Here is a 27966-nt window from a genome sequence, read left to right on the forward strand (position 1 = left end):
CTCTTTGAAGAGAGCAAGACTTCACTTTCAGGATGAAGTCACATCACTGAGGTGGTCACAAACAGATTGTGAAATACCACCCCCCCCCCAAAAAAAACCCTCACATTAATACAACTGAAAAGGCAACATCTGATCCATTTATTTACCGTATCATTAATACATATGTACACATGTAAAAAAAAAAAAAATCTTACTTCGGAGAATATGCAGATGAAAGAAAAAAGAAAGCAGAAAAACAATGCACATGTTGAGCTATTACATGTAACTGCTAAAGGTGGCGTGAAAATACTGCATCAGAAATATGGATATAAAAATAAACACTTTTTCAGATATTTCTACCAGGTCTGTCTGGGAGCCTTTTTCCTACTCAGCCATTCGCATGTTCATGTTCTCTTAAAACTAACAACTGTTGCCAACATATAAAAAAAAAAAGAATGACAGACACGTTTCGTCAGCGTGAGAGCCGCATGCATCACACGCTTCCATTTTCAGAAGGTCTTTGAGTATTTTCACCAAACTGTGAATATGGATTTATGACGCAATAGTGCAGATACAATCCCAGAGATAGAAAGCAGTTAAGTCTTAGTCTTAGTCCGCGTGTGGCAGAGGGCATTTGTAGGTTGGTTCTAAAATTTGGTAAACTTCTCGCTCTGCATCTTTTCACATATATAATGAGCGCAGGATAAGACAGCTCTTCCAGCTTTATGTCAGTCGCTGTTTGGATCGCTCACTAGTATAGACAAACACGTTTCTCGTGTTCACTGCTTCGCTTTCTTCAGGATGGTGCCTACTGCAGAGATGACAGTGGTCTTGGTGCCGCTAGCAGTAGTGGTTACGGACACAACAGCAGGCAGGGTCGCGGTGGTAGTGATGAGGGCGGGCTGGGCCAGGGTCACAGGGATCGCAGAGTCCCACTTGCTTTTCCTCTTCTGGGCCTCTGCTGATGAGAGAGAACACAGGGGAGACGTGAGTGAGGTGAGCTCAGGATTTAAATCGTCACCCACTCCATTTTTACGAGTTGGTCCCCGGTTTGTCTGTCTTGCGCGTGCTTACAAGGACGCACATACACACGCAAACATGCGTGCAGATGATACGGTACACACTCCTTCACACTGCTGCACTGATCTACAGATGGCGGTGACTCTCCGAGATATGCAGTAAAGCGCAAACAAAGACAGGGAAGAGGAATGCTAGCTGGTGAACACAGACTTAAACTGTACTGGATTTTAAATACTCAAGAATCGTCTTTGCAAATGTTTTATGAGGCAGGAAATGGATTCAACACATTTGTTAGAGCTCAAGAATACCCACAATGCGCTTTGGTGAGTAAGACTGGACGTAAATGTAAATTCTGATACATGACAGGACTATTATTGATAGACAGTTTCTATTATTTCACGTGAAATTTCTGTCTTGTCCTTGCTTTTTCTGTGGTTTAAATGAGGCAGGGCTCAGCTGGGAAAAGCAGATCTCACCTATTTCTGGCACCAACGCACAGTTTAGCGACATCTGAATCTAAATGTGATGACAGCTGTCGCCTTGTTTGCTTATGTCGCTTGACCGTCAGTCAAATGCGATGAAACCACACCCACAACGTCCTGATGAAGCAGAGTTGTTGAGTGTTAAAACTCTTAATAAATAATACTTAAGTTCCTTTTCCATACTTTGAATGTTTTTTATTGAGTCTTGAATATTTAATGTTATAGAGAAAGATCTAAAAGCAATTTCTCAAGGGCATTAATTAATGAGCTCACAGTTAGCTCACCCCCAGCGTGACAGTATTCGGTTCAGACTTGTGCTGTGTGGGGAGCTTTGCGTAAATGTTACTGGCCCCGACCCAGTAACATTGCTGTCATGACTTTTACCGGAAAGTGCTTCAGGGTTTATCTAAACATATAACAGAGATGTTAAATCACCAAGTCTGAGAGGAGCTCAAAGCTGTGAGGTGCTGCAGTGGTGGATGTTTACCTGTGGCGGTGGTGGTGGTGGTGTTGCTGGTGGTGGACGATGCCGTGCTGGAGGGGTTGGTGCCCTTCTTAGTCCCTGTGACAAACTCAATCTATGAAACACACAGGATATTACAACATTTATATCAATTCCTGGTGCTCTTCGATGTGTGACAGTTTTTAAACCAACAACCACAGCAGACTGTTGCTTGATGCTGAGAAGCTCCACTGGAGGATCTGGGGTGTTCGGTGTTTTGCTTAGGGGCCCCATTGACAGGGTTTGTCGAGTGAGGGGAAGAGAATTACTCATTCCCCTTGTCTGGTTTCATGCTCACATCTAAATCGCCCTCCGTTACTGTAGCCTGCATACCACTGACTACACTTTACCATAGAGAATAATAAAACAGCTCCTGTAGGGTACATGTTCATTCAAGTCCAGTTCTAACTAAGGTGCAGCTGCTGGAATGATGCTGCTACTGATGATAGCAGCATGTATCATGTTGTTTTCTGACCACGTGCACATTTTCTAGGAAATGCCTCTCACCTTCCAGCTCCAGCACCGACAAGCTCTTCACCTCTGAATGAATATGTCAGAGGAAAATAGCACAAGCGAAAATTGCTGGCAAAGAATGACACACTCAGACCACACTTCTACCAAGCTGTTTGTGTTTGCCCAGAAATCCAGTGCAAAACATGAATGGGCATGACCCAGCAGTAAAGCTGCACTGGGCTCGACATTTGCAGCGGTTACCAGAGCAGAACTTGGCAATGTTGATTTCTGCGTGTGTCTGATGGAGGATGTAAAGTAGAAAAATAAGTGTAGCTGGTGGAGACTTGCCCCTGATGCGGACAGAGAAGAGAACTGACAACAGAATAATCCACTTTTCTTTGCGGTTAGTCTCACCTTGGTCCGCTCCTTCTTGGCTTTCTCCAGTTTGTCCATCTCCACGTTCTGGGCTTTAGCTAGAAGAAAAAGACATGAGTGCCAATGAGTATTGAGCCGTAATCAGACAGAACTGTGAAGAAAAAAATAAAGTCTTACCCAGAGCTTCATAATAAGAGTCTTCTGACCAGCCATGAGGATCAAACATATCTTTTGGGTAGTTAGTTCCCAGTTCATCTATACCGCAGAACTGGATGAGCTTCTCGTAAATGCTTAAAGAAAACCAAAGAAAAACCTAATAAGATGCTGGTAAACACTTTTGGTTAATTTTTGTTTGTGTGCAGAGAAAATTAACAGTGTTTTGTTTACACCAAAGAGAATATCTGGTATCGTGTAAATAGCACTCAGTGTGTGTGTGTTTGTTGGTGTACTCTTCAGCTCAGAAACATACCTTGGGTTTCTAAATTCTTTCTTTTTCTGGATGTGGCTGTTTGTGTCAAAATCTCCATGGAGCTTCCTCTCATACAGCTTGTGGATCTTCTCCTGTTACATAACAAACAAATCAATGACGGACGTGAACAGACAGCAGGTTATCTCTCAGAGTGAAAAGATGAACTCTGCCTCGACTCAGCCTCTTCTACGCACTGTCAGTGTCATCAAATAAAGAAAACCTATAATATTTTTTTTATTTTATATCTATCTATCGATCTATGTTTAACTATATCTATAGCTATATAACCTCGTTGTCAAATGTGTGTGTGTGTGTATATTATTATATATTAGATATATACATATATATCTATAATCAACTCTGCTCAAGCAAGGGTGAGTGTGAAAGGAGTTATTGTATGCAAGGTTTCTGATACCACTGGGAAATATTTGACAACCCGGTTCGACAAAGCCACAGGGACCTGGCAGCTGTGGGGCAGTGATAAATTAGGCCTAACATGGAATAAAATGGAAGAAGGGAATGCTTCTTAAAATGAGAAGATAGTGGTCCTGTTGGTCTGTAGTAATATCTTCTCATTATCTCCTCCAGGTCCTTTGTCATTTGCCTTCCAAAATGATTATTCACAAGCTATTTCCAATCTCCCACCAGTATGGTTAAGATTTTATTAGATTTAGGCCCAAGAACTACTTGGTTAAAGGTACCCTGTGGAGTTTTCTTTTAAACAGTCAAAAGTTATGTTTATATTTAGTGTTTCTTATGAAAATGTTTTGTATGCATCACTGAGGTCTAAGAAACCTGCATTTCCTCCCTGTTAAAAAATTGCAAAGACGTTTAAAAAAAAAAATGGTTTAAATGCTGTATTGTTTACATCCATGTTTGCTTGCTAGCAGCATTCTTCTTCTTTACTGCTTTTGTTGGTACACTGCTACGCTTCTTTGTGCTTTACCACAAACCAACTGTCGATCAGTGGATTAGCGTGAAACCAGCAGCAGGAATGTGTATCATGTCAACCCCGCATGCACGGTGCATACAAAACAGGGATCCACATGCAAAAACATTACCCCACAGGGTTCCCTTTAGTTTAGGAAAAAAGAAACAGCCATGGCTACAACAAACCAACTAAAGCTAGAGCTAACATTTATAAATGGATAGCGATTACTTTATGGCTGGACGGCAACAGTGAGGCCAACCCTATAAACGCAAATGTCCATGACTGACTGCCTGATTGACTGCCTAACTTAGATGTTAAACCATTGATGGGTCGGCCGAGTGATGGAGTTTCCCCATTGGCCAATTCAAAATGAATTGGCACAAACAGTTTCTAATACGTCATCAGGCCAACTTGGTGCCTTTGTTGCTAGAATTACCAAGTTTGCACCCACTTTTAGCGACTTTTCTTCGCAACAGCACCTAGCAACAAAACTAGCGTCTCTTTGAATAAACCTTAGCTACTTGCTGTAGAAGAGATTTGGCAGTGTTGCCCCAAAGCACGAGGCTAGGCTTTCCCTCTGCCGGCACACCTCGCTATGTGCCTCTGTCAATTGACTGCACGGCAGCTGACACAGATCATTTTACAAGAAAATAAAGCTGAAATCACAACACAGCCGTTGTCTTTAACTTATGTGTATGTTGATTTTGTCAAGACGACATCTTGGTTACAAAATCAGGATTTTAGCAGGGCAGAGCAGCACTTTGAAAACGGCTTGGAAGTGACTGTTGGTAAATGGTAAACGGACTGCATTTATATAGCGCTTTTCTAGTCTTATTGACCACTCAAAGCGCTTTACGCTACTGCCAGATTCACCCGTTCATACAGCGCTCTTTTCTATATGTACTGCGCCGTCTCCACACACACACACACACACACACACACACACACACACACACACACACACACACACACACACACACACACACACACACACACACACACACACACACACACACACACGATACATCAGGGGCAATTTGGGGTTCAGTATCTTGCCCAAGGACATTTCGACGTGCGGACTGGAGGAGCCGGGGATCAAACCGCCGACCTTCCAGTTAGTGGACGACCTGCTCGAGCTCCTGAGCCACCCCATCCACATGTAATCTGAATGGGCTGCGTTTCAGTCACTATTTCATACTTGTTCCATTGTCTGACAACAGAAACAGAAAAACATGTAAATGGCAACAGCTTTACTGGGAATTTGGCTGTACTGAATTATTGAATATGTGAGCTTAGACAGCAGCAGAGAAGCAGATATAGGGCTGTCCAGCCATACAATAGGTTGTGACCTAGTCTTGTTTATTTCAATCTTGTATATAAAATATTATGACATATCTTTAGAAGATGGAACCTGCATATTTTTGGCATTTCAGTTGATAAATTACTAAAGCAATTAATTGATTGATCGCTTAAAGGAGCATGCCGCTGATTTTACACATCAAGTTCAGTTTGCGAGTCATGGAAGGTCTACGACCATGAAAACAGTTGTACAATGTATTTTGCGGCTCCAGAGGATCTCAAAAATCCTGATTCACATGGCTACTTGAGGTCCTTCTTCTTTTCATTTGAAAAAAAAAAAAAAATGGCCAACGCAGTCGGTTTTCTAAAAAAGTTCTAAATCAAGGTAAGGGTTTTATTGCGAAAGCCACTTGGAAACTGCTCACAAAATGGATACAGTCCAGCACTGGTGAAATGACAGAATAATATTTACAGAAAACAATTAAATCGCATTGTAAGCATTCATGTGCTGCTGCTCCTCCATAAACTGAGGGCAAGGATATCCAGGCAGTTCTGGTGAAGGTGAATCAGTAGTTGTTTATCTGATAGGTGGGGAGTGTCAGCCCAGCGGGGATACTGCTGAGCTGTTCACTTACTCAGTCAGCTGTGTGTCCTGACCTGCCTCAGCTCCTCACAGAACAAACCTCGTTGCAGTTCAGTGCACCAAATTAACAGCAGCAGGGAAGAAAGAGAGTAGTGCTGGTGATACTAAATTGATAGGAGATGAAACTGTGTGCTGGTTTAATTACAGGGGCAAGACTCGGAATTTATGTAGCCACCAGAATTTGCTTCTAACCCCGGAGGGAACACGTGAAACAGAACAGGTTATTTTGACTGCATCAACACCAAGACGACTAGTGTCTGAGTGAGGCAGCATGCAGCCCTTAAAACTCTAAACCTTGCGCATATGCCAGAAGGGCGAGTGCAGAGTGTATGTCTGCTTATGAACTCAACATGTTCCTTTAGGAGACAATCTCAAGTCTCTATCTTTTAGTAGGATACATTTGCTACCAGGAAAGTGTTTATCCAGCACATAAAATAAGCCTACAGACAAGCTATAACACACAGCACAGGGCACCCAGACTACTCTATCAAGATCTCAGTTAACCTAGAACCCAAGCTATGTCCACACACCCTCTCCTCTGGTTTGATTAGCAGACATAACTGTGGTGATGTAAAAACTGCTTGCACAAGATGATAGCAGCAGTATATTATGTTTAAACAAATAGTGTGCTACGAGTAAAACGTTGAAGTTAGGGTTATTTGGTTACATATCATATAACAGCAGAGGAGTGTCTACCTGTAGTTGGCTCGAGCAGCGTCCGGGGGGCTCAGGGGGGATCCTGATCTCATCAGGTGACATATTCCTCACCTTTTCTGAAAATAGAGCTGGCAAGAAGACAGAGACATAAAATTAAGCCCTTATATGTTCTCATTTCAGCAGCTTTCCCTCTCTGCTTTATCTTGCATGTCTTTCCCTGCAGAATACGGATTAAGTAAGAAAGTGATATTATACAGCCATAGTTAAACGGGACGGCTAAATCTGTTTTTGTGTTTGATTTGGCAGATGACAAATCAGAAGGAAGGTGGGATATGGATATGCACTGGAGAACAAACTCAGTTAATGAAACAAAGGTTCACTTTGTGTTAAGCAAACAGGTGGTGAATTCCTGAGCATCCTGTTGTTCATCTAGGCCCTAAGTGTATGCCAGTGGGTTTTACAGGACAGTGTGGTATGAAGAGTGCATGTTCTGGGCAGGGAGTGGCTGTTGTTGGGGCTTGTAAGGAAAAGGGAGGCTCCTTTCCCTTCCCTCCTTCCCTCCCTTTGCACCCATCCCTTGTTTGCTCTCGCTGCTCGACTTGTCTCTCTGTGCTTTCTCTGATTGCAGGCCAGGCATTCATAAGTGTCACTCTATTTCCCAATAAGACAGATTTTCCTTAGGAGTCATTCAGTGCTGTCAGTCACACTCTGGATAAGTGCTGAAGCTGTTTGCTGTGTGTGCGTTGGTGTATGCGTGCAAATGCAGGAGCTTGTGCCTGCTGAAATTCTATGCAGATGTCTGCGAGCAAAAACTTGACTGGACATGAGAAAATAATTTTCTGAAGTGCCTTCTTGGTCTTGCTGAACACTTCATCTTCCAAAACATAAGAAGAAAATTCCAGAGTCACGTACTCTAAAACTTCTTGAACTGTGTCAACTACTTTTACTTGAGGATATGATTTTCAATATTTCTCAGAATGTCTTTCAATAAACCCATAAGTAAAGCTGGGTATCAAACCTCAGTACTATAACCTGACCAGTACTGGGTTTTTAGGCACAAACTGACATCAATATGGAGAATTAAAAAAATTAGTTATAGTATATCAGCCAATAATGTACTGTAATTTTTAACATAAGGATTCCTTTCATTTGTTTTTTAACAGAACAATGATCACCGTATATACAGAGTAGAGCCTGACTAGTGCTGGATTTCGGTGCTGATGCCAATTAGGGAGTAAAAAAATTCAGATAGATATATCGGCTGTTATTCTTTTCATATTATATATTACACACACACACACACACACACACACACACACACACACACACACACACACACACATACACACCAATACACATATACAAATACATACATACATACATACATACACACACACACACACGCACGCACACACACACACAAACATATACATACATACACACATAAGTGTACACATATACATACCAATACACACAAACACACACACACACACATACACACACACACACACACACTCTACTTCCCCATTCACTTGAATGTATGTATTTCCAGACAACAAATATGCCAATACGATATATCCGTAATGGGCCCATATTGGCTGATAAAATCGTCCGACTGATATATTGGTCAGGCTCTGGTACAAAGCAGGACATTTTATAGCTGAAAAATAAACTTGTCATTGTTTCTGGTGGATCAATTATTCTGTAGAGGCACACTACAAAACTTACCACTACTGAGTTGAAGTCAATGTAAAGGCAATGAGGAAGCTGGTAAATCAATTTCAAAGGTTTACTAAATAAATGAAAATATATTGGTTAAGGAAATCCCTTCTTATAGTGACAGACATTAAAGTGACTTGGACTGCAGACAAATGAACGCTGAACAACTCAAAGACATCTCAAAAACTAAAACATTTTAACTACAACATTAACATTACCAACCACAATTATTCAATTCTTGATTTTCCACCACACAATAATTTCACCTAATAATAATATATATCAAAATGATATAGAGTTTATTATAATATTAAACCATACTACAACATACTGTATATCTGCAAATCATCTTTCTTATTAGCAAGATTACAAATGTAGCGGAGACTCTAAACTACTTTTGCATTTCTGCACCACAACTTGCTGTTACATATCAGCCGACATATATACCGATATACCTGTAATAAGCAAATATCAGCCAATACACTGGTCAAGCCAATTTATCACTCTACCTCTACGCTCTGGTCACGACAAAGATGTGTCTGTAGCACCAAGTATCAAAAACTGTCAAATACTGAAAGCTGTCATTAAATGTCCGGTCAGATTTGTAATCTTGTGTCATTTTTGATCAGTTTTCAAAGAATAAGTAATGGTAAATCACTTTGACGGTTCCTGATTTACAGTTATTCCAGATTTGGCTAAATTTAGACCCATTTTATTTGTGAAAGGTTCTTGTATAACTGCTTGTTTTTAGACAAAATTCAAAACTTGGAAAACTTGGCTTCTTTTACTAAATGGAAAAAAAAAGGTTTTTGTATTAAATTTTCATTAGCGTAACAACGAAACAGCAGCTGTATTGCGTGTGGTCCATCCACTCAGACTACATTGTATCTGTTGACATAAATATCACTGGTGAAGCAACCCCCCTGACTTTGGGAGCTGAACTCTGAAGTGTGTGTGCGCAGACAGGATGCCGTCATTATACTGACACTCTTTCCAGCAGTCCCTACCTGCTGCATCTGTGCTGTTTTCCTTGGTCTGCTGATCATTTGGGACCACAGATTCGCACGTGTGGATACGGTCTTGCCACACTGATCGTCCACATGCCTGGAATGTCAGAGGAGGAGCGGTAACCTCCCCCTCAGTTGTGTTCCATAGCTGATATGGTTATGGTTTACCCCCTCGCCAGTGCAAAGGAGGGGCAGGGCGTTGCCTTTTTGGGCTAGACACACAAGTAAAGCTAAGCATGTATGTATGCTGGCTCACAAATTTTTGACATAAAAAGTCACTAGGTATACAGTTACATGAACAATAGATGGGCATATAACTAGTTTGTACACCTCATATTTTAAAGACAAAAAATACTGTAGCCTCCAACACTAAAAAACCTGACAAGGCAAGTCCGATGAGTCACAGGCATTCGGTGGTAGCTTGGTATTCAATTAAACTCTCGCACAGGCAAACACATGCACACGCTGTCACAGACAATTATAAACTTTAGCTGCAATAAGGGTTTAGCATTGTGGAAGCCTGATAATCTGCTCTAGACAAAAGGGGATTTACTTGATAATTTTGGAGCCTTGTTAGACAAACTAATTTAAATACCTAAATACACTCTGTAGCCTCCACAATGGCAGTGAATAAATCACTGCCTGTGTAATAAATATCCTTGTTTGTAAATCAGCTCACTGTGTGAAGACCGTTCTCATTTAACAGCAGCATGGTCGGGAAGAACATGGAAGCACAGAGTAATCAACAGACAGAGAAAAGATTATATTCTGCTTCAAGATTACCATCTGTCTTCCCGAAAAACAGACAGAAAGTCACAGTCCGTGCCCTGAGGGTTTTTTTGGACAGACAAAGTCCATCCCTTCAGCGAACAGACAAAGAGCTGTCTTCAGCCTGCTGACGGTAGGCCTTTTGCCAGACACACTGTGACATTTACTGACAGACAAGACAGAGCAGTGTGTGTGTGTGTGTGTGTGTGTGTGTGTGTGTGTGTGTGTGTGTGGGGCGCCTTAGTTTAGTTCACTTTTATAACAGTGGCAGCATGCAAGGATACAAAAAGGCATGACAATTTAATTTTCTTTCATTTTAAAAACAAATTAACTCAAATAATCTCCTACTTGGAATCAGTGAGACATTGCTTTCAAATTAAAATACTTTCTCTATGAGGATCATTAAGGAATCATATAATTTTAATTATTATAATAATTTCTCCACCCTCATAGCAAAAAATTATCACATCGTTCTCCTGTTATTTCGCAATTAAATGATGAATGAGGAGAGCTGAAGTGCATCATCCGTGCTATTATCTCCATCCAGCTACAGACCTATATAAATGAACAGGGGACTGTGAGGGCCATCACAAAACCTTCAGCTCTTGCCTCTTGAGGTAGGCCGTTGTGGATTTTGAGGTGTGTTTAGGATCATTATCCTGTTGTAGAAGCCATCCTCTTCTCATCTTCAGCTATTTTACAGTCGGTGTGATGGTTACTTCTAGAATTTGCTGGTATTTAATTGACTCCATTCTGCCCTCTACCAGTGAAATGTTCCCTGTGCCACTGGCTGCAACACAAGCCCAAAGCATGACAGATCCACCCCCGTGATAACAGTTAGAAGGCTGTGTTTTCCATTAAATTCTGCACCCTTTTTTCTCCAAACATACCTTTGCTCAATGAGGCCAAAAAAATCTATTTCAACTTCATCAGTCCACAGGACTTGTTTCCAAAATGCATCAGGCTTGTTTAGATGTTCCTTTGCAAACTTCTGATGCTGAATTTTGTGGTGAGGACACAGGAGACGTTTTCCTCTGATGACTCTTCCATGAAGGTCATATATGCGCAGGTGTTGCGGCACAGTAGAACACTGCATCACCACTCCAAACTCTGCTAAATCTTTCTGAAGCTATTTTGCAGTCAAACGGGGGTTTTGATATGTCTTTCTAGCATCCTACAGGCAGTTCTCTGGGAAGGTGTTCTTGGTCTTCCAGATCTCAACTTGACCTCCACGGTTCCTGTTAACTGCCATTTCTTCATCACATTATGAACTAAGGAAACAGCCACCGAAAAACACTCTGCTATCCTCTTATAGCCTTCTCCTGCTTTGAGGGCATCAGTGATTTTAATGTTCAGAGTACGAGGCAGCTGCTTAGAGGAGCCCGTGGCTGATGATTGTTGGGACAAGGTTTGAGGAGTCAGAGTATTTATAAGGCTTTGAAATTTCCTAACAATGACTGTGAACAAGTCAGAGCCCTAACAAGCTAATTGAGGTCTGAGATCTTGGTAAAAGTTATGAGACCTCAAACCTCTTGGGGTGCCCAAACCTTTGTATGGTGTTCCTTTCAATTTTTTCACTCAAAAATTGTACAAAACAAAAATAATACACTAATCTTGCATAAAATGTTACAAAATATGTTTCACCTTTAACTTTGTCTTTTGGAGACCAGGTCATGTTCTACTCACTTAATTATCCACAGAAATTTTGACCAGTGATGCCCAAACTTTTTCATGCCACTGTATATATAAACGCCACTCCCTGTATCACTCATTTCCTGTCGGATTTGATGCTGAAAAACACACACACCTTTACAGGCCAGTCATTACTCATTAGCCACTGGTTACAGCTACATAACCCATCTGTCAGTCAGACGGTGGACAAAGAGGGTTTTATAACTCATCTGGGTCTAGTTTGTGATTCATACATTCATTGCACCAACACCCAGCTGACACAATGAAAAGTGAAAGTCTGATTCTTACACCATATCCTACTATATGATGGTTTTATTATACATGTGCACACATCCAGAAGTTGGTTGTATTATATATGTTTATTATTGTAAAAAAAAGTTGGAACCAATATTATCTGGCTAACCTACCCTGTCTTTAACACTCAGCCTTAAGTGCATTGGTTCCTACCAAGGACGGGTCACAAATATAGTTTCATCTTTTAAATAAAGCTCTGTGGTTTCGCAAAACAGCTAGGCATTGTAGTTTTTTAGAAAATGTCACTAAAACAAGAGTCAATAGTGCATTTACAGGGGACTATTTTCAGCTATTTTCCACAGGGTTAATCAAGTTAAATTTAAGAGTTTTAATACCATAAAGAGTGCAATACTATATAATAATACATGTTTCACAATCATGCTGAAATATGAAAGTATGATGGAAAACCAGCAGGGACAGTATGGCCTAGAATGATTTATTACTTTCTCACATTTTGACAGTATTTCCAGTAGTATATAACAATAATTTCTAATGCTATAACTATTTAAATGTATATTTAAATTATGAATTTTTTAAAAGTTCATTTTAGTTTTTGCTAAAAATCAATACTTGCCCATCATGCCTGCAATTGGATACAGAAAAAATTTATAACATTACTGCTTATGACAAGCTAGAGAAAATATTAACACTTGTTTAAACATTATATATATCATTTAAGACTTGTTAATACCTTCCTTTTTTTGAGGAACAATTTATCAAGCCCTTGGCTCCAGCCTCCATGACTGTCAAAGGATAAATGGTATAGCTAATGGATGGATGGATTATCAAGCCCTGCAGTTACCCTTTCATCCAAATTTGGTACCGTATTGACAGAAAGACAGTGTTTGTGGGATTGACTCAAGGTAAGCACAGTTTCCATGTTTATTTTAATAAAAGGACCATGTCAGCCAGTGCAATAGTGCTCAGTGTCTAGGCTCAGTGTTTTAATAGTTTTTGGACAGCAGTGGAGCTCTATGGTACAGGGAAGGAAGATATATCTTTGGATACTTTTTAATTCATGACTATTTTAGGTATTTTTATGGGTATATATTGACACCAAGCACTAACTTTATCCTTTAAGAGCTGGTCAAGTATATGTGTGTGTACGTATGTGTGTGTGTCTGTACTCACCAACTAGCTCATTGGGGTCCTTTCTTTCCGCTTCTAATATCTGTAAAAAACAGAAGAGGGAGGAGGGAGAAAGAGAGATACATTGGGTATTTAGGTCTCCTTTAGACAGGAGAATCAAACCATTAACCCTTAGTGCAGGGAAGTATCAACAGCACCAGTAGTAGATATGATTGAGACGTGTTTCTAGCGTAGGTAGTGTTGATCACAGGGGGTTACGAGTGGGCTGATGAGGTAAATTGGAGCCAAAGCCAGTTATGGGCCTAAGCTGGATCTAATTCCATTTGTACCTGAAACCTACAAATCACAGATGTGAATGCAACAGGCTGCACAGAATAGAAGCAGACAGGAGAATAGTTTCTAAGAAGTAACAGAAACAAGAATAATAAATCTAGGCAGTTTCCAGTGAATGCCTTGGCTCAGCAGGAGGAGGAGTCTTGTACAGCCTCTAAAATATGCTGCCTGTTGTGCCAGCACTGTGGGCATTACACAGGTTCAGGACAAAGGAACAGTGCTGTTATTCACAGGCTTCACGTCGTCACCTAGCAACTGCACGGGCATATCAAAGAATTGTCCTGGAACTGGCCAAATCACGAGGAGATGGAGGAGGAGGGGGGAGGACAGAAAGACATGGAGGCCTGGCAGAGCCTGCTGGCAGAAATCCAAACCAAGAAAATAAATAAATGGCACCTGCTGTATCGAAACAGAGCCAAAAAATACTTGTCATTTCACGGATCCCCATCGGAAGTTTCTGTCCAATTTGGCCACCCTTAACACAAGGTCAGAGGTCACAGTAGGTTTAAAAGCCCAGCCATATGGGAAGGAATGAAACAGAAAGAATTGTGTCAAAAGACGTCAACAAAACTGGTGTTAAAAACACCAATGTTAGAGATCACTAGTTTAGACTAAAGTGAAAATGTATAACCACACCAAGCTTCCATCACATTTTGACTATGACAAAAAAAAAAAAAAAAAAAAAAAAAAATTTGTATACTGGATCTGAAACCACACTATAAAAATGACCAACACATGTAATCAAGATTATAACCTAGTTTATCAATAAACTACTTCTCATAATAGTCCCTGTATATACATGTCATCTAGCCATCTGTCTTGTATAATAGAGCCACGTAGACTTGAAACAACTTTATCCAACCAGCTACCAAACAATCCAACAGACCATTTCCTTAATGTGTTTTCTTTTTTCATGGTTATTTTTTGATGACAGTGGACAATTTAATAAACCTTTCAGTGCGATCCAATCCAAAAATCACCACAACCTACAGCCTCTGAAATTACCATACAGTTGAATCAACACCCGTTATGCAGTCTCGACAAAAACAGAACACATCGAGCTTCCTCTCTGTAGAATTGTTGCAGGTGTGTTTTACTGGATTTAACAGCTATTCCTATTTTTCTGGTATTTCCCGTGCAATTTTTCAGCACCATAATGAAAAAAAAAGATCCTGTTTGGGTGGCATATCGGTAACAGATTAGGTGCTCGGTTAACAACAGTTTTTTATGTGTATTTATTTTTAGACTACCTAATAAAGAGACCACCTTTTTTTCCCCACACTTAAAGAGGCACTACACCAATTTTATACATCAAGCTCAGTTTACCCGTTATTAGAAGTACTGCTGTCAGGAGTACAGGCTGTGAAAACGGTTGTATAATGTTTTCTGTGACTCTGGAGATGGTTTTACGTGAGTCTGACCAAAAAAAAAAAAAAAAACCCTGATGATGACATCTGGGTCATCTTGGATTGGGCTTTAGATTTATAATGGTTAACTTAGAAGCCTGTATTACGAATAGGGGGTTTGGAGCTTGACAGAAGTGGGCACTTTGTAGGCAGTGAGGGTCCAATGAAAGATGCTGTCCAGTTGCATTATGGGAAATATAGCATTTGGTACTTTTTGAGTTTGACTCACACTAGGGACTAATAGTCAGGATATGTTCGCTCCTGCTACTTCAGTCCCTCTACTTTTAACTAAATCAATGGAGAACCCCATTAAAAATGTTTTAAAAACAAAATCACTGTTAAATTTCTAATTATGAGGCCTTTAAGGCCATCAAGGTCCATTCAGGTCTAAGCTGGTGCATTCTATATGAACAGTAGCGAGATAGTCCTTTGTGCATCTATTTAGGACATGAAGCATTTTCAGATTTTTATCTACTAAAAATAAATACATGAAGGACATGGAAACTCAGTAGGCCATGATTGATGTGGATCCTCTGCGTATTTTTCATCCAGGAAAAAATGGATCTGTGTGGATATACTTAGTCACAGCAGTGCTTTAAGCTAATTGCTAACATTATCATGCTAACATGCTCATAGTGAAAATGCTAACATTATAATGTTGACCATGTTCAGCATTTTAGTTTATAATGTTAGCATGCTAACAATCAGTTGTAAACAAATGTGCAGCTGACGCTGATGGAAATGTTATTAGGTTTTCCGTTACTTGGTCATAAACCAACATAAGGGGAAATTCAAACTGTGACCTGATGGTTCTAGAGGAGGGTTAGCGGATCACCAAAATTTTTATACCTTATCCTTCAAGGACCTTGAACATCTGTATCAGATTTCACAGTAATCCATCCACTAAGTTTAACTACATAAGAAGTCAAGATCACCAAACTAATTAGAATATTACTTTGGCAAACCATGAACGTCTGTACAACATTTTATAGCAAAACATCAAATAGTTGCTGAGATATTTCAGTCTGTACCAAAGTGGTGGACCGACTGATTGACAGACCAGCCTACACTGGCCAAGAGACCGACATTGCCGGCTCTTACTTGCTCTTATCTGTTTAAATAAGGCCCAGGAATTGTGCTTTAACCTCCTTATCTACAGTTAGCCCGAACTGTATCAAAACAACTACCTGCTGCCATTCACAGAAAACAGGTTACTGCTACGAGTAGGAATAATAATAATAAAGTGGAAGGACCGAGTGAAAGCTAACACTTTTATTCTGTCTCTTTATATCAACTAATACATTTGAATCAAACCAAAACAGTAATCACAAGGCTTCAGTGTTCTGCTGCTACAAGCTAGTATACATACTGTATGACACGTGTCAGTCAACCCTGAGGGCTGAAAAGAAACCTAATAAACATAGTAATTATTGAATGTTATTCTACACACAGTCAACCATATTGTTTCCATGACTTTCCTGGAAATTTTGTTTCTCTCTCCATGGGAATAAGACTGCACATGTCAATAAATACATTATTGTGAGTCACATCTGATACACAATATTACAATTGGCACATCACAAGATCCTTACATTGCCGGCGGTATTATCTCTGCGTCATGACATGGCATACTGAACACACACTTACGATTATGATCAATCAAAGACCAGTTGTAAAACAAAGCCTGAGACAGAGCAGACATTCTCTGACATGCTTTGTTTCTGCTTGTTAGGTTTGTGACTCACTCTCACCTCAGTGACCTGTACCAAACAACACAGCAGGAAGCTGGCACACTGTCCAGCTCACACAGCTTTAAAAAACACATACACACACACAGGGTGGGGTTAGTATTGTACAACTGTGCAGGTCCAAGCAGTGTGCTCTGACAAACAACACTGTTGGTTTAGCACTTCACTTCAGAAGAGGTTTAAGACACATGAATATGCATCAGTCAAGCAACCTGGAATATACTTTAAGTACAAGTCACTGACCTGGTCCTATCTGCATGAAATTCCTCATTTGTTATTTGAACGTTCATCAGGGATACATAAAACCACAGCACCATCTAGTGAACATGCTTCTTCATAGCTTGTGGTGACAGCTTTAAAAGTGCCATCCCCTCGATTTTGGTTAGTCACAAAACAAAAGAGAAATTAAATAGGCTTGATCTGTTTTCCAAATCCAATCCATCCCACACCAGGTGGGTGTTGAAATACCTCAACATCATCTGCGTCCCTCCCCTCGTCAGATTCTTCCATTTCCTATAAAAACAAAAATGCAGAGGGTTAACACTAAGGACCAAGAGGAGAGGAGACCAGGAGGGGGAACCAAGAAGCAGTGCATACCAGATGACAAGCATCACCAGGTAATGGACTGCAAAACTGTTAAACCCTTTTCATGTTTTATACCACTTCCAGTACTACAGAGTCTTTTAAAATAATTTTTGGGGCCCAAGAAGGACCCAGTGTTTGATAGTATTTTAGATTACAACGGGATTGCCATACATTTTTGTTATTAAGCAGTCAAAACAGGCACAAATATCATGTTACATGTAATTTCCTGATGTGTAATGGTGGCTCACACATGAGTAAGGAGAGAGAAGATAACATAACACGTAACAATACTCTCATCTCTCTGTGTTTGGGCCTGTATCACTTCCCTGGTTGAGCCCTCATTCAACAACATTATTTATATAGTACTTACTTTGTTCATCATGATAAGTAAAGCAATAAAACACTGCTATAATAAGTACTACCTTTGTTAAATTTATAATGTTTATTTTTTGCTGAGTCAGTGTCAATAAAAAATGTATTGAACTATATGGTAATTTTTTAGGCTCTGGTTTATTGCTGTTTTATTGCTCCTCTGTACACGTAAATGAGATGGACCAAATATAAAACTATCTAGCTACGTCAGCAGAACAGCCGCAGGAATTACTACAACATTAGACACAAACAATTAAAGCAGCAGTCTACACCAAACCTGTACATAAAGATAGTATTTATTAGGGGACTTCTGTACTGCACTGCACTACGTCATATAATTGTTTCTTTTTTTCTGGCCATGTTATAAATTGCCTATATTTTTTCATATTACTTAAACACAGAAATACAAGATATATGATATGCAACCTACAAGTAGCATATTATCTGCAATATAAACTTTCTTTAGTCAGAAAAAGGCAGCATTTTATTTCTACTCAATGATTGTAATTTAAAATACTGGCCTGTTTCACTACTGTTTTTACAAATTTTACTGATGCAAACACACCTTTAACAGAATTACAGGACGTGGATTTAGTTTACCTACTCCAGTGATGGAAAACAGAAAAATCCTCACATTTGAGCAGCTGTAACAAAGAAGGTTTCATATCTGAGTTGTGGTCTCACTTGAATGTAGGGCTGAACATCTAAGGATCCTGATGAAGATTCTGGTTCCCATGTTAAATTGAACTCTGTTGTGATGTTTGCATTTAAAGTGCCAACTCTGTGGCGTTAAAGTAAGCACTCCCTTTTTACAGGTCTGTCTGGTAATGAGTCATACAGGAATTACTTTGAGCACTCTGTAATAAACCACTTAGTGCTTCCGAGATGTGCGTGCGTTGTGCAAGACTACGTTCACCTTTTTTTTCCCCCACATGCTATGGGAGCATTATTATTACTATTTGTATTGTTGTTGCTGCTGAATCCAATTTTACTCATAATTAGATTTAAGAGGGAACACTGGTGTTATGTGACATAACACTTCATTTTACTTAAGGCTTTTTCACCAGCAGAGCCATCCTTCACAGGTGAAAGAGAAATTAAAATGATCTGATTGAATGGATGAATACTGGATTAATAAATGTAATTATAAATCAAGATCTCATTGTCTAACAAAATAGTCATGATTACTGTTTTATATATATATATAATAGTGCAGCCTTGCTTAAATGTAATAGCACACTACTACTATGAAGACTAACTTGGACCAAAAAAATCCCAACAGGTTCATTTTCAAAAGACTTTGCAGTACTAGAAATTGTTTAATTTAGTTTAGTTTAAAGTCAAGGGGATTGATGTAACAAGATACCAGTCACCCTACACCTGCACAAACAGCCAGTGATTCTGTTTCTGCGCTTATAGACTAAACGCAATAAAACCTCTGATCTCAAATACAATGCAGCTGCTCCCACAACCAAAAAAGCATTGGTGCAATCCCGTGAGCCTCACCAGAGGTCAGTGAAGAGTCAGTGCAGCATCAACATCAACTCCCATCATCAACATGTCAAAAAGCACCATGTTCTCTAAAACCACACCCACACCCTCGCTTTCTATCACTTAAACTATACACCCAAATGTGAATGGAATCCAACTGAATGGTCAGTAAAAATAAAACCTGGGGGAGGGTTTTAGAACTCAAATACTGACCGAGTTGCTGTCTCTGCTGTCTTCATCTCCAGACCTCTTGTCATCTGCGTCCTCAGTTCGGTTCAGCTCATCCTCGTCGTAGCTGTACACCAGACCCACTCCACGCGCCCCTGGCGATGGATAGGAAGAGATGAAGAGGCACAGGGACAGCACACAGAAAAACAGCAGAGTTCAGATAACTGCAAGAGGCAAACAGCGACACTGGCAGCTGGCACAGGAATAAGACCGGATGCCAGTCATGGTTCAGCATACGGTAGATTTAATTTATGCCAGTCGGACATGGAGACTAGCAGGGCTACAGGAAGACACCACAAAGCCAGCAAGCCGGAAATCTGGGGATATGATTTTTCTACAAACACACACTGCCAAAGCACTCAAGATGGAAAAACAAAACCTGGCATTTCATTCATGTGTGACACTGGGATTCAAGGGACGAATCCGGTAACTTTACAGCAAAACACAAGACCCCTGTTGATGTGACCTCTACGTTTTTACATCCATTAGGTGCAAGTAAACATCATCAACAAGTCTGTCGGCAAAAACCAACCGGCCTTCGCTAAAATAACTTTGTAATACTGAACGTTACGGTCATTAAAATCTGATCAAATATTATTTGGTAACTAGCTATGTTAGCTAGCTACAAGCTAACTTTAGCTACGTTAGCACATGAAGCTCCAGGGAAAGAAAAGCACAGCAGTAAACGGCGCTTTTTCGCCACTATACTTAAAATAGTATTAAAATTGTTATCATATACCTGTCTCTTCTGGTTCGGGTTCGGAGTCAGGCTCTGAATCGTCTCCATAGTCTGCCAAAGAGGAAAGTAGAGCACTCTTTTTAGCGCTCGCCATTGCTCTATGCGTCGCACAAATGTCTGGTCGCAGACTATTAGCGTCGGTGAAGTTGTACTGCGGAAGCACCAATTACCACGGGGAAATGTAGTCCTTTTATTTCTATGGTGGTTCTCCTTGGTGCTGAAACGCAGTTTTATAGGCACGGTGGAGGCACACCGTGAAAATGATTCATAAATTCCCATCTGAGGTGTGTGTGACATTTTTGAACATCTATAAGGCCAGAACAATACGATTATGCAAATAAAAAATGAAAATGTTGTGTCCCCACCACCAGAAAGAGGAAAAATGAGGAGAAAACATTTCCGAAGCTCTGAAGCTCCTCTACATCACTCAACAATTGAATTAACGTAAACATTTGCTCACAATTTTCACGTCTTATGAAAATTTGCTTTTTTTTTTCAGATGCAAATTTCTCAGATCAGTGTTTACTGGAGGCTGTCCAGCACCTGTCTAGTATCAGAACAAAATCAGTGATTTTTATGCTACTTCATAAAGTGCATTGTTTTTAGACTGACTATTAAAAAAAATAGGTAATCACAGATTATCAGTTTTGACTGAGAATGGCTTAAGGTATTTTAAAATCATATCAAAAATAATATAGAAATACATTTCACAAAAGGTGGTTATATTGCAGGCCTAGGAAAAGCAGTGGTGTGCCTTGTCTCAAAGTGAAATGTCACCTCTTATCATCATTTGGTTGGCACTAACTGACTGACTACATAGATGAGTTGATTGAATCTGAAATGATGAAAGATTTAATCAAGTTTTGATCACAGTTGTGTAGTCCCACTCGTTCTGTGGTGTCACCCAGTGCAAACAGCAAAGAAATAGCAAACATTTTGATTTAGTTTATATTTGTATTTGGGAAATCAATATCTTACAAAACCTATGTATATATATATATAGGCATGAATATATATATATATATATATATATATATATATATATATATATATATACATACATATATATAATTTATATAGCAGTGAGTCCAATTTCCACCACATCTCAAAAATGATCCAAAGGTGGACAAGTAGATTTAAATAAATCCTGTCAACATTCATTTTACTGTACATAAGTCAGTTCCCTTCACACGCCTAGATCACTCCATCCTGCTTTGACTTCTTTTGCTTCTTCTTCTTCTGCTTCTCTTCTGCTGGGCCGCAGCAGCATCCATACAGCAGAGCGAAGACGACCAGAGACAGAGTTCCCAGCACAAACACTGCTATGACCACAAGACCACCCAGCGCCCATGGCTCCTGATGCAGCCGAAACAGGAACCACTCCACCCAGTCCTCAGGTGACCCTGTGGGTTTCTGCTGCTCAGATACACTGCACAGGGAGTTATAAACCAGGTAAAAACTCAAATGGAGGAAGAATCTGGACATTAAACTGATGAGATAATGACATGTTACCATTAGTTTCCACTAATAATGCTTTATAGTCCACTCAGCCACATTATCTACTGATGAAAAAATGTCTCTAAAAGCCAAAAAACATTTTAAAAGCTAACATGTTTGTATCGGCATAGAAATCTGCTGATGTTAAAAACTATTGTCACGCAACACATTCCTGCTCAAAAACTCACCTCTCCACGGCCATGTCCCGCTAAATGATCCTCTCACGGCTCAGTGACTCCTCACAGAGTGTGAATATAGTGTAGTGTGTGAGAACAGATGGCTACTAACAGCTACTGTTCTGATCCACTCGCAGCCCTGGAACCATTTGAATATAGCCCAAACATTACAGTTTACTACCAGTTTGTGCAGAGACAAACCAAAACTTAAACAGTTCATATCCTGCTTTTCGATTTTTGCTTTGGAATTTGCTTTGTGTGGGCAAGGCACAGTAAAAGCAACAGCTCCTAGTTAATGTTTACTCAAAATATTGACTGGTGAAGGCGAAGGAGAGATCTGATGATAAGGTATGCATACAATAGTGCAGTGTTTTGCTGATGTAATTTACATCAAAGCTGACTTTGATGCAAAGTAGATGCAAATATTACAATAAAGTCATTTGTAGTATTGCAGTATTTAGATGGGAGTTCATACTATGCTTCAACAGACAGTGATATCTTTATTTTTGATCCTAAAAAAAGAAAAAGAATATTTCTTTCTTTAAACATATTGAACATTTATTACATTTGCACAGGTACGAACAACCAAACACTGCGTCAGAACATTTGTATTGCCTCGGTAAAAAAAAGGTGCAACACTTCTATGTTACACTATAATGAGAATACTTATGTAACTGTTGTATGTCAAACAATGAACAGCTCACATTTTCCATTGGCTACAATTTACAAAAATCAAATTCTCTTCACTGGACCAGCAGAGGGCGCCCTGTCTTTTCGCAGAAGCACGTTTCTGTTGAAAAAATTGAACTACAAGTCCCTGCTGCATTGACAAGTTTGAATGTCTGTATATTTTCTGTGTTGTTTTTCCCATTCCTGATGAATATCAACAGGATTCAAAACCACTGAATTTGTCATAACACAGTCACTGTGACATTCACGCACATATCAGCTTTCTTACTGTATCTTTTCATCCATTGCACTTTAAGGTTTTTGTTGTTGGAAAGAGCTGCCACACAGTATTTCATTGTCCTGGTCTGTAATGAATTTTGATGAGTCTTGCCACTCTGCTGATTTATATGGATCCCAGTGGCATGGCTCTTTATCCCAGAACTGGGAATGTCATGGAAATATGTCCCCATTCATGCCTTGATGAATCTCCTTTGATTCCCTCCAAGATATCGCTGACATTGAAAAGAAACATTTCCTTTTTTGTAACTTGAAATAAAGGCCTTGTATCATGTGGATGATTGCAGGAAGGATGGAGGCTGTATTTACTTGTGGAATCTGTTCTCTGTCTTCTCCTCAGACGGGCTGTAGAGGCCGAACCCTGGAGACCTGGTATTTTGGCTTTCCACAGCAGCAGCAGTGGACACAGGACAGCACGATCATGAAGAGAAACGTGGCTGAGAGGAGAGACAGGAGACGGGGCAGACAGAAGATACAGGGTGGGGTTAGTACGTGCTGGGGGGAGAGTTTTGTATCATATTTAAAGCTGCACCAATCTATATTTTTTTATATTTTTATACGAACCATGGGTCAAATGATTATGTATAGTGAAACAGATGCCCATAGTGAGAAACGCAACGATAAATAACACCAGACTCTGCAGTTTCCCTCAGCTCTGTGGAGTATTTGGCATCTTTTACCTCAGTGTTTTGGTCTTATGGCCCGCAACTTTACTGTTTTAGTTTCCTCTTACAATCTCCCCTTGTTTCGAGCTGCATCAGGCAGCTGTTTTAAGCAAAAAAGCTCTGATAAACCCATTGTTCACTACCCATCATATACTAAATGAGAGGCAGGCAAAATTGGCAACTAGCTACTCAACATAGTAGCGCATTTAGTAACTAAAATGCTATTTATTTCCATCAGGAATTGAAACCAGAGCTAAAAGGAGAGTTATTCTACATGAATAATGTTCATCCGTCGGCCAGACACACGACTTCAATGAATAATACTGGTGCTTTGTAAATGCTGAATGTGTAAATAAACAAATGTTTGCTAACATGTTTGCCCAAACAAATTTCTAAGTCGATAATATGTAGCTGCCCCCATGTGGTCAAAAAATCAATCGATGCATGTCAACCAAAATCATAAATATATACAAAGGCATTATAGACCTTCATGTTGGAATTGTTATTTATAGAAGATTAAATTGAAGAGTTAAGAGAATAAATAAAATATGAAAAAAAAAGACCCTCTTTTTGGTGAATAGTCAAAATTTTTTGAGGGTGGTATGGGAGTCTTGTGGGAACTATGACTTCAGTATGCATCTATGTCTTAGACTCAACAGATAAAACTCACCAACAAAGAGGATGAGCACAAAGAAGGCTCCCTGCTCCAGAGGACTGGCTTGTGGGAGACCCTGCAGTTTGGTCCACAACTTCCGAAGAATGTCCAGCAACTCCTCTTTCACGTCCATGCCGACTCTCAGATGCAGATGACACCAGGAGATATGCAATAAATAAGGAAGCAGGCCTTCGTAGACCTCACAACGCTGCACAAGAAAAAGACAAGATGGTACTGAATAAATGAGGGTTTCGCTGTCTCGTTTAAAGCTGCTCTGAATGTAGAAAATGTTATTTTCATCTACAGCTCCACCCTTCACTACTGCAGTTTTATACTTCCACCCTGCAATTACCCCTCCAGCCTACTTGCACCACTGTAATTGCCTATGCACCCTTAATCCCTAAATACTCTTTATGTTTCGTACTTACTCACTATATATCAGCACCCCTAATTAGTCCATTGATCACCTTCCTGTATGTGTGTGGATGGACCACGTGTCTACACTGTATGTGACGGAGGACAGACTGTGTGTGATGGCCTGCTCCAGCCTGGGTACATTTGTGTCCACACACAGGAGGCACCATCCTGCATGTTCAGTTTAATTATAAACAAGGCAAACTATTTCAGGCCTGGCATTTCAAGACTGAGGCCTGTCATCATCACTGGAGCAGCTGTGTGTGGGTGAGATCCCACAGGCGGATACTAGACAGGCTGTACAGGAGATAAGGACACAGGGCTGTGAAATGGCAACAGAACCGGGCAGTGAACGGTCAGTCATCCGAAATTAACTCTGAATGGACATATGTGTGTTAATGATAAACACAGGAACTAAATTGATCAGTATGAGCCCAATGTTTCATATATTGTGTGTATAAATAGTCTGAAAGAGAGTTTTTAAGCTCTCCTATTTCTTTTTTATTATTGCTTATTATTTTACATGTTAAAACAAAATGGCACAGATATCAGTAGAATATTTACTTCTGGGCTACTTTAGTACATGGCCGTACTAATACTGTACTCTCTTCAGTACAATACTTCCCAACAAAGACAGAAAGCAGTGACTACAGAATCAGAGAAGCTGGGGAGTTTTCAGGGGCGTTGGCAAACTCTATTACACATCGAAAGGTTGTAATTTCTTATTTTATGCCTTTTTATATGCAGATTATTTTAACACTGGGAATCTTTGCCATAGAACCCACACAATACTTCATAATACCTAAAAAAAAATGTAGCCTCTACTGACAAAATGTGCTCTTTCAGCTTTTAAAAAAAATAGTTTTTGTTTCCCTGATTATTTACAGACCATAGTTTATAGGAATTCAATCTATCTGTTTTTCGAGGTCCGTCTCTCTACTGTTCATATGAATAAATCAGTTAAAATCAATACAATAAACCAACATGATAGAATAATGAAATAAAAATAAAACAATACTAAAAATAATAATGCAATTAAGTAGATTGAATTATGTGATACAAAGATAGCTTAACATACCAAGTCCTGTGAACTCCATTAGAGTCTAAATGGTAGGTATTGCTACTATGCAAGCTAGTCTTGTTCAGGAGGCTGTGACTTTCTCTAGCTACCACCTCATTAAGTTATATGCAGTAACAGACTAACCTACCAAAATGGATATTGTTCACATACAAAAAAAATAAATAAATAAATGAGCAGACGAAGTTTTAGCTAAAGCTAGCCTTGGCTCTCTCACCAGCTAAGCTAACTTTCACTTAATATATATTCAATCCAGTTCAATCTTTCAACTCCGACTGCTTTGTTAGCCCGCACATCAGGTGGACAATACTGCCAAAGCGTCGAGGATAATACAATTCAAGGATGAGATGTAAGCCTTACTGTTAGGTCACCTCTCTTGCTCTTGCTCGCCCAGGGCATGAGTTTTACAGTCTTACAACCTCGAAACTAGGCAACAAACTGCTACATGTAATAAAAATCCAACGCACCAGCTGTTCATTTACTTAGGTAACGACTTACTCGTGTCTCATCTTTCATGAAAAGTTAGCTCCTGTCAGAAGTCCCGCCGCTCGGCGGTTGCCTAGCAACGTCTAGTTTAAACGCGACGGACGTTTTTCATAACGTTTTCCAGGAGCTTCCGGCAAATGTAAAGTATAAAAGCTGTGGACCTCAACGAGAAGTGATTTATCATTTTTATTCGACACTAAAAGGTCTGGCCTCACTGTGGCTGCCCTTACAGGAGTAATTTCGAAGCGCAAACAAAGACCTGCATACCTATTGTAACGTAGCCTACTTTACTGTGCTACAGTATCGTATACTATAGGCTACTATACTATATAGTACAACATTCAACACATGCCAACAGTAAGTGAGAGACAAAAAACAAGCACAATTCCACTAAATACATAAATAAGAAAGTAACTTTAAAAAAACAGATGTTTAATTTCTTGATGTTATCTAGTATTTCAGGAAGTGTATTTGTGCCACCAGACAAACTGCCACCTTACATTTTTTCTTTTCTTTCCTTCTGTGTTTTGAGGCTAGCATATGTTCAGTGTTTTGATTTAGAGATGAAACAGTAGTCAGCAGCTGTGACAGGAAGAACCAAATTTCAGACATCACCGTGTAGTGCAGAACCAGGTCCTCTGGATAGACTGTGTTCTTTAATCTCGACTCAGTTCCGCTGGTAACTTCCCAATATTTCCTGCAAAAGTACACGAATATAGCTGTATATGCACATACATAAATTTACTTTGGTTCGTGGGTGTATGTATGCTTGTTTCTGGAAGCCCCCTCCAGCTGATTGTGAAAATCTCAACCACCTGCCAGAGTTAGTCTGAAGAATGCCCGACCTCTGTCGCTGGCCCTCTCTGCTCTGCAATCTCCTCTTGTCTTTGTCCTTCCACTGCACCCCCACATCATGTTTCATAAGTAGCATGACACAGTCAGAGACCAAAACATGTTGCTTAATCTTAATAAAGAAGTCAATACCTTCTTCAGAGCTAGGCTGAAATAAGTTCATGTGAGGAAATCCTCAATAAACCTACTTAGGTCTTTTTCTTTTACCTGCTGTACTACATATAATATTGGCGAGTAAAATAAGTATGAAGCTCATTCTTTCCATGCATTGAAAATCAAAACTTGGTCTTTTAATGCAAATATGTATAAAGGTGGTATAAAGTGCAGTATATACTGTCATATGAAAAGCAAAAAATAAGCTCTTACCTTTGCAGTGAATGAGTGCAACTGCCCTTTGAGTGTCAGTTTCCACTTGTTCACTGTTGCACATAAAACGGTCGCTACAACATTTCACAGACCTCGATTCCTTCTTCTTTTTCTCACCCTCCCCCTCCTCTTACTACTCTCATTTGTTTTTCTTAAGTTTGTTTGTGGTGCCTGCTGGTCTTGGGCTCTTCATCTAATTAGCCTGCTCCAGTTCAGACTGAGAGACCAGCACTGGATGTTTGGAAGTAATTTGACCCTTTCAGCAGATCACCAGCGCTGCGACTGTTCCTCCTGCAGTGTGTGCTCACTTTCTCCCACTTTGACAACTAACTCCTGTTCTCAGGGAGTTTGTGTTCCTCCTCCCTCTCTCCTCCTCCTCTGTCACCCTCCCTTTTTCTCCTCCCAGCATCTCCCCCCTCCAACCACTTCCCAGATTCACTCCTTCATTGCTGCTCATGCTGCTCACGCTGTCTCTCACTCCCCCTCACCCTCTGTCCTGTCTGTACATCTGAACACTCATTCACTGGCCC

The 27966-nt window shown here is 39.9% G+C and overlaps 2 protein-coding genes and 1 long non-coding RNA gene across 7 annotated transcripts; 1 reads left to right on the top strand and 2 right to left on the bottom strand.

The window, feature by feature from the left end:
- Positions 1-115: 115 nt before the first annotated feature.
- Positions 116-20460, bottom strand: LOC120794278 (SAP30 binding protein). 2 transcript variants are annotated; one of them, XM_040135190.1, is made up of 10 exons: positions 20282-20460; positions 19528-19637; positions 17335-17379; positions 13422-13461; positions 6850-6938; positions 3281-3372; positions 2989-3101; positions 2851-2909; positions 1969-2059; positions 116-937 (listed from the first exon to the last, which is right to left on the bottom strand). In XM_040135190.1, the coding sequence occupies exons 1-10, from the start codon at positions 20373-20375 to the stop codon at positions 759-761; spliced, it is 912 nt and encodes a 303-aa protein (XP_039991124.1). In that variant the 5' UTR covers positions 20376-20460; the 3' UTR covers positions 116-758. The 2 variants fall into 2 exon arrangements, with proteins under 2 accessions (XP_039991124.1, XP_039991123.1); XM_040135189.1 differs by having other exon boundaries at positions 116-940; positions 20282-20458.
- Positions 19554-24298, top strand: LOC120794280. Of its 2 annotated transcripts, none has more exons than XR_005708113.1 (4): positions 19554-19968; positions 21546-21733; positions 23261-23404; positions 24236-24298. It is a non-coding gene; the product is annotated as an uncharacterized LOC120794280 (long non-coding RNA). The 2 variants fall into 2 exon arrangements; XR_005708112.1 differs by having other exon boundaries at positions 21549-21733.
- On the bottom strand, positions 21370-26485 carry smim5 (small integral membrane protein 5). 3 transcript variants are annotated; one of them, XM_040135191.1, is made up of 4 exons: positions 26093-26215; positions 24256-24448; positions 23230-23357; positions 21621-21710 (listed from the first exon to the last, which is right to left on the bottom strand). In XM_040135191.1, the coding sequence occupies exons 1-3, from the start codon at positions 26129-26131 to the stop codon at positions 23257-23259; spliced, it is 333 nt and encodes a 110-aa protein (XP_039991125.1). In that variant the 5' UTR covers positions 26132-26215; the 3' UTR covers positions 21621-21710; positions 23230-23256. The 3 variants fall into 3 exon arrangements, with proteins under 3 accessions (XP_039991127.1, XP_039991125.1, XP_039991126.1); XM_040135192.1 differs by lacking the exons at positions 21621-21710; positions 26093-26215 and adding an exon at positions 26231-26485 and having other exon boundaries at positions 22527-23357; XM_040135193.1 differs by lacking the exons at positions 23230-23357; positions 24256-24448; positions 26093-26215 and adding an exon at positions 21967-22278 and having other exon boundaries at positions 21370-21710.
- Positions 26486-27966: the final 1481 nt, after the last annotated feature.

This window comes from Xiphias gladius, chromosome 9 (assembly GCF_016859285.1).
Source record: "Xiphias gladius isolate SHS-SW01 ecotype Sanya breed wild chromosome 9, ASM1685928v1, whole genome shotgun sequence".
NCBI lineage: Eukaryota > Metazoa > Chordata > Actinopteri > Istiophoriformes > Xiphiidae > Xiphias > Xiphias gladius.